General features: G+C 40.0%; 1 protein-coding gene across 2 annotated transcripts in view; it reads right to left on the bottom strand.

Annotated features, from left to right (window-relative positions):
• Window positions 1-1,310: 1,310 nt before the first annotated feature.
• LOC116331189 (cadherin-4-like) overlaps window positions 1,311-7,078 on the bottom strand; it is a 245,613-nt gene continuing 239,845 nt past the window's right edge. For both annotated transcript variants that reach the window (XM_039604803.1, XM_039604804.1), the window contains one exon: window positions 1,311-5,675. In XM_039604803.1, the coding sequence (XP_039460737.1) occupies window positions 5,469-5,675 (207 nt within the window). In that variant the 3' untranslated portion in view covers window positions 1,311-5,468. The remainder of the gene's footprint in view (window positions 5,676-7,078) is intronic.

Raw genomic sequence — 7,078 nt, 5'->3', positions numbered from 1 at the left:
GTGATAAGATCCCTTTTAGTCAAGTGTAACATTATTAACATTTAATCTCTTTCTAGATACGGGGAGTGTGCTGACTGGGGAAAAAAACTAGCTAAGGATGTAAAAGCAAGTTGCAGCTCCGATCCATATCACGTGTAAACCACACACATGTATAATTCCAAACAGGGTCAAAATTCAGCATGAGGCAATTCTGATAATGTTGTGACTCCTGCCTGAATTAATCCATTCTGACTTACCTGTCAGAAAGTCAGATAAGTCAACCTGTCAGCCCAGCAGCCTGACTGGTGGGAGAGCAGGAGCGGGTTTCGCTTTTCCATCAGTTTTCTCATAGTTTGCAGAGAAGATTTGTGTGTTCATGCGTTGTTGTGTAAGCAGTGTGTAACAGCAGGGTTTATTCTGTCTGCGTGTGCATTGGCGTGCTCTGACAGGTCAATCAATGAGGAGATGCAGTCTGCTGTTGGTTCATTGAACTGCTGTGGTAAAAGGAGAGCAAGTAAGGGTCATCTCATCCTGTTCCTCATGCTGCTATGACTGCTTGGATTGATTGCTAACTGATTTCTATTTCTATTTTTACGTTACCTCCGATTGGCCTGATAGACTTCAACATTGCAGAATTTTTTACAATGGAAATATTAATAATTACTTCAAGATGCAATGCCAGAAATAAAGGAAATGAAATGAAGCTCTTTGTGTTTTTCCTGTCCGCATTTCATCTCCCTTCTGCTTGGAAATACTTCATTATTTCACCTTGGAAGATGGCTCTGTCAGGCACAGCTGACAAATGAACAGCCTCAGTTGTGTTGATCATTTTAGCTTACATTTTTTTCAGCACTGGCACTAAACCTAATTTGAAACACGACGTTCAATCATCAACGTATAAAGGGATGTGAAGCGAGGCACATCATCATTTCTAATTCTCTTTGATTCTGATTCTTAGTTTGTTGAATTGTTTCCAGTAGTTTTACATGCAAGTAACATGCAATGTTTTTTTTTCTTCTTTCAAAATTACATTAAAGGCTTTGTAAAAGCCTTTAATGTAATTTACGTGTAAATATGCACGTTAAAGAATATCACTGTCCTAATGTTTAGTGTAAATTATATAGCTTTCTTATCTGCACAAACAATCTAGAGACAATTTATTGTTGTGGAAAAAATGAGTAAGAGAAAAACTTTTCAGCTTACTATTTAAGACCAAAAAATAAAGGTCTTTTCACACCACATTAGCACTTTAAAAACAAGATGAGTGTGAGGAAAAAGGCGACGCTTGCAGGAATCAGCGGGTGACAAAGAAAAGACAAGAGGCAGTGTTCTTACAAGGAGGGGAAATTTTATTTATAACACATGGTGCTGACAGGGAATCTCCAGCTCAGCGTCTATATTACAAGGTTGATCTGCAAGGCTGCGCATGTACTGTACGGTATTCGGAAACCAAGATTGCAGTGGCACTATAAACACACGCTTGAAACAACAGACTCGTTCCCTTTTGTTTTTTTGGTTGTTGTTTTTTTTCTTCATTTTTTTTTACAAAATGGTACAAACAACAATACAAAATATTTGTGCTGTTGACAATTTACAAAAGAAGTCTTTTGACTCAATAACTGTGCAATTTTTTTTCTGTTTTTTTTCTTTAATCTCCTCCATTTGAAACTATGTGACTATGGTACACCAGAATGCCTTCTGGACTGCAGCGCCTGTCATGCGGGCTGCAACACTTTTTGAAATGTAGTATGGTTACTGTAATAGAACTCATCTGCCCATTATAAAAAAGACACATGCAAAAAGCTCCAATTGTACAGTTACAGTTTGGCTAACTTTGTCTCTTTAGCTTCAAGCAAATACTACATTATGTACACTTGGACTTGAATAGCATTAGGATAACTCTTATGAAACACTGCTGCTCATCTTTGTGTTTCTAGCCTTTGCAGGACAATAGTTTGGCTTCTGTCGGAGCGTCCCGTCACGCATGTGTCCACGGTCAGGCAGTGTCCAGAGTAAGATTAAATGTCCCTTAACCAAAACAGAAATCAGGATCTGACTACATCAGTGCAATATTTCTCTCTTCCTTCAATCTTGTTTGTTAATGCTTTCCCTCCATTTAATAGAGGGACAAGACAAGTGGACCAGGTATGTAACAATTAATGGCCAAAGCCCCTTTATTTCCCCAAATAAATTGCATTTTAATGGGGAGCCAAGTCTGATGCAATCCACTGATATATTTGCTGCTGTGTAACTGTGAGTCATTGATAACATTCAGTATTGTAATGTCATTGCGTTATCTAAACAACGCGGTTCTAAAGGTCAGTTAGGTTGTCTAAAGTGGGGCCTCGTGTTCCGTCTGGCCCTGAATCTGGTCTGAATGTCCAATAAGAAAGTACGAGCAGTCTGTGAAGCATGTCTTTATTCTACGAACACTGGATGGCCATCAGCAAAGTCGCAGCTTTACTGCTGGATTAAAACAACGCTGAACGGGCTCATATATTATAGAACACTCACATATATACAGTAAGGCCTAGAGGAGTGAGTGTGTGCTAGTATAGACTGTACAAGTTGGTTTTAAGTGGAGCCTTTTTGCTAAAAATGAAGCAAAAGTTGAACAGCGACACGAGTATGGCTGTAAGCTCTTACAGAATCCTACAGATTCTTTTAAATGCACATGGCTTTTTGTGAAATATAGTTTGCCAGGTATTTGTTTTAAACAAAACTACGGTGAAAGGAAATGCAAAGACCGCACAGAAACAGATAAATCATGTCATCAAATGTATAAAAATGTTCCGTATATACAACACTTATGTCAGAAATAATCACAAATAGCAGAAAGTAACAGCTGTGTTTATTTTGTGTAGATATTCTGGAGGGTGAGGAGCAGTCGGATAGATAAGAGCTTATCCAGCTGTAAGCTGGGGGAACCACTCTGTTTCTCATGTCTGAGCTGAGAGCTGCGCTGAACATCGCCACTTTCTGGCTTTACAATGCAAGGTTTGACCTACAACTACCTCATTTTAAAGAGATTGTTACCCTGTTCGCCTTATTAATTACACTTATAGATGCTGCTTTCCCTGTTCATAGTTGAAAATGAACGTTTTAACTTCTGTTCAATTTGCATAAAAAATACATTTATCTCATCACAAGTCAACTTCTGTACATCCACTCTGAGAGCATACTTACTTTTTCCATGTCATCACTTTTCACGTTTATACTTATACTGTATTTTTAATCCGTTTAAACCGAGCAGGTGAAGAACAACTGAAAAGCAGCAGCAAGAAGGGGGAAAAAAAAAGAGTAAGAGTCCCGGATCCTTCTTGTCATATCATGTGAATGTTACTGATATTTCCACGAAGCAGTCATTATAATCATAATTTATAGACGATCTGGTCAGTTCACATGGAGCTCAAACGAGCCACCACTGAGAAGCGTTTTAATGGGCACTTGGAAGATAAGGAACGATTAAACCTTTCTATCTGTAGCCAGCGTCTGGTCCCTCTGTGAAATGTTTTGGGTATTTAAATAACATAAAACAGACACTAAAGCTCCCCCCCCAGTTCTCTTTACACTGCCCTGAAATATGATTACAAAAACCCACGGGTAGCGCTGCTTTTTCATTAAGTCACAACAAAAACTGCCTTTCAAAATGTCTGTCTCATAGAAAAACGTTATTACTGAAGCTTTAGTTTAGCTTTTTCTGCTTTGATAAAGTGCAGAATTTCTTATACTTTCCCTTCTACTAACTTCTCTTTAAAACCTCTTGAACTCAAAGCCAAAAATTTTAGGAGAAAATTTCAGATGAATGAAACGCTGCCTGAAAAGAGACAGATTGTGAAGGCACTAAGTCCCTGGCTGAGGCTCAATTCCCACAGTTTCTCTGACAGGGACCAGCACCAGAGTTTGTATATTAAAAGTTTGTTGAGAAACAACAGTGAGTCAACAGACGGATAATGAAAAAAAGGGAGACAGACTCAGAATGGGGCCTGGACAAGATAACTGTTCTGTAAGTAATGCTATCAGAGCTATTTAAAGTTATCTGGTAGTTTTCCTTCATAAATCTACATTTAATATAGTTTCTGTGGCGCTTTTACTGCATGATAACTGGTGCCATGTTAATACCTTTGGATGCAAATATCTTGCATCTAAGTGACGAAACGTTTCTCCCACTGAAAACGTCCAGATGAAAAGAATCAACCTTTTGGGATTTGGATGCAAATAAACGCGCAGACTTTAAGTTATCTTAAAGGCAGAATCATGTTAAATACCTTCATTTTCCTAAATAACCCTCACCTGTACATACATAGTTAAACATTACAGAGGTAACACGTGTGACTTGTCAATCTTCAAATTTAGTAACAAGCCGTATCGAGTTTTCGCTGCAAACGCAGGGAGCTCAAAACAAACACAGCTGCTATTGAAGCCACGATAAACAAAGACACATAATGCATTTCTTCTCTAAGACAGTCCTGTTATGTATTTTTGTGATTTAATTCATCACATTCAAGTTGGCTGTGATCTAGGAGCACAGATATGCCTGACTTGAAAAGTTAATGATTTGTCCATAAGTTACAGACACACTGTAGGCCTATGTACAGTACGTCTAGCATAAAGCGCCCTCGTTGGCCAGTCACCACTCCTCTGAAACCAGTACTGAGATCTCCCGCAGCTACCACAGCCCTGCACGACGGGAGAAATGACAAGGGAGGTGTGAATTAAAGGGTCAGGGAGTCATATGGGGGCGTGTAAGCCCAGAGAATGGCAACCAATCCTGAGTTAGCGGGAGTCTGCTAAAATACGCACCACTGAAGGCACTTTTTTAAACAACAGTGCTTCTGTTCTAAGTAATTCAAGTTCAAGAAAGAATAAACCAAGGCCCTTCGTGCAGGAAGGACTTTCATATCGATGTTCTTGTTCTCCTTTTCTTTCCCTTTGTTTGCCTCAGACAAAGCAAGCAGCTCAACCTAAAGCTTCTTCAGAGAGTCGGGCGGGGGCTGACAGCGAGGGAAAAGCGATGACCCTTTGGGAATAAGGAACAGCTTGAATCGAAGAGGGGTGAGGACATATAAAAAACATAAATAAAAATAAAAGGCTACACAAACATAGGTAAAAAATGAAAATCTGACAAAAGGAACTTAAACCTAAATCTAGCATATAACATTCAAATGGAACAAAAGCACAACAGTTTGAAAATTAATGAGAAGTCTGAAAAATCAGAGCTTCCATTTCAGTCACAGACAGGCTTAGAGCAGGAGACGGTTGAGAAGAGCACCCGAAACTGACTCATGGCGCTGGTCCTCTGTGGTGGGCAATTTGATTGGTTGGTTGGTCAGTCCGTTGGTCAGTGTGAACATGTCCTTGTTATCTTGTGTTCAATAAGGATGTAATAGCCCCTTGTTTTAGGGGTCAGAGCATGGCAGGCCAGCTGACGGGACAAGGATGTGTGTTTGCGTGTGTGTGTATGTGTGTACGCGTGTGACTGGGCAAATTTAATCATCATCCCCTCCTCCGTACATGTCAGCCAGCTTCTTAAACCGGGGGCCCCAGTCATTGAGGTAGTCATAGTCCTGGTCTCCTGTGCTGGAGGAGTTGAGGGAGCTGACAGAGCCAGCGGTGGAGCCGCTACCCTCGTAGTCAAACACCAGCAAGGAGTCGTATGGAGGAGCTGTGGGATCGTTGTCTGCTGCTCTCAGTCCCTGAAGAAGACGGGAAAGCAGAGAAGTCAGCTGTTAAACTGTTGCAGTACTTTATGTGATTTGTATGTTGAGCAATATTCCTCAAAGCCATTAAACTCAGCTTTGCATCAAACTGACATTTAATGTAAATCATGCCCTCATTTATAGCATATTTGTGTATATACTGTAGCATTGTATAACTAAAATAATGTCAGCTTGGTCAAGGTGCTGTGAATCTTACCTGTTGTATACATGGGGATCTTTAATCTACCCATACTTATCATTGTACAAAATCATCTTTATGTTTAAGTCAAACTATCAAACATTACGGAGATTTATGCATTCATATAGTTTTTATACCTCTACATGTACATGTGAAGCTACTAGAAGAACCTGATTGCTGCAGGTTTTACCTAAAAGCAGCTGAGTAGCATTGTGGTAGTGTCACCTTTGAAGCAGCAGAACAGAGTCCCCAGACACTGTGTGGATTAACAATCAGATGCTGGGGAACCCGAACATGAATGGATGGAGTTATCAGAAGCCAGGATGACAGACATGCAGGAAAGCTCCACCAGAGGGCAAGAAAGCAGAAAAGCCATCAACATGTGTGCCCTCCCAGTCATCAGAAATGTAGTACATAGGAGGCACGATCCAAGATGAAACACAACACAGAGGCTGTGATAATGGCAACACAAGCACCAGATTCATACACAGCACCAAAGGTGCAGAGATGCCTCTGGCAAAGTCCTGCACATTAGTGCAAGCTCAGCCAGTTTAAAGGACCATCTTTGCTGCACACTGATTAGATACACTGAGGACAACAGAGGTAATACCCTGCAAAGCTTAACTTGGCGAAGAACAACCAGATTCTAAATAACAAGTACGCAGACAAGAGTCAGAGGGAAGCTGTGAAAGATGTGGCAACCAAAGCTGAGAGTTAAGTCTTAGAGCATCCACAACATATATTATAATAGACCAGTTTGACCTTTGTTTTGCATTGTTCTATTTGGTTTAAGATCGTGTAAATCACAGTGCACAGAAAACCACAATAAAAATGTATTCTTAAAGGTTATGCTCAGAAAAACGGCACAAGAAGTGAAAAGAACTTATCTTAAAGAATTACTTGTTATTTTAGAGGTATGTATCATAGCAAGCTAATTTAAAAAAAAACTTTTACAGGACGCACAGAAGGCTTTTGGTAAATATCACTGGTTGCAGAAAGTATGCTGCATCCTAAAGGACTTATCTCACCCTGCCCATCAGCTGTTTGAATGTCTGCCCTCAGGCAAACTTTCCAGGTCCATCAAAGCACGCACTACATGATTAAGAAACAGTTTTTAAAAAAAATCCCAGATCCATCATCTCACTGAACTCTGCTCTGAAATCACACACCATAAATCAGTAACAGGCCAATTCTATCAATG

This window comes from Oreochromis aureus, linkage group 20 (genome assembly GCF_013358895.1).
Source record: "Oreochromis aureus strain Israel breed Guangdong linkage group 20, ZZ_aureus, whole genome shotgun sequence".
NCBI classification, from domain to species: domain Eukaryota; kingdom Metazoa; phylum Chordata; class Actinopteri; order Cichliformes; family Cichlidae; genus Oreochromis; species Oreochromis aureus.
The sequence above is the reverse complement of the archived record's forward strand: the minus strand, read 5'-3'. Positions and strand labels throughout refer to the sequence as shown.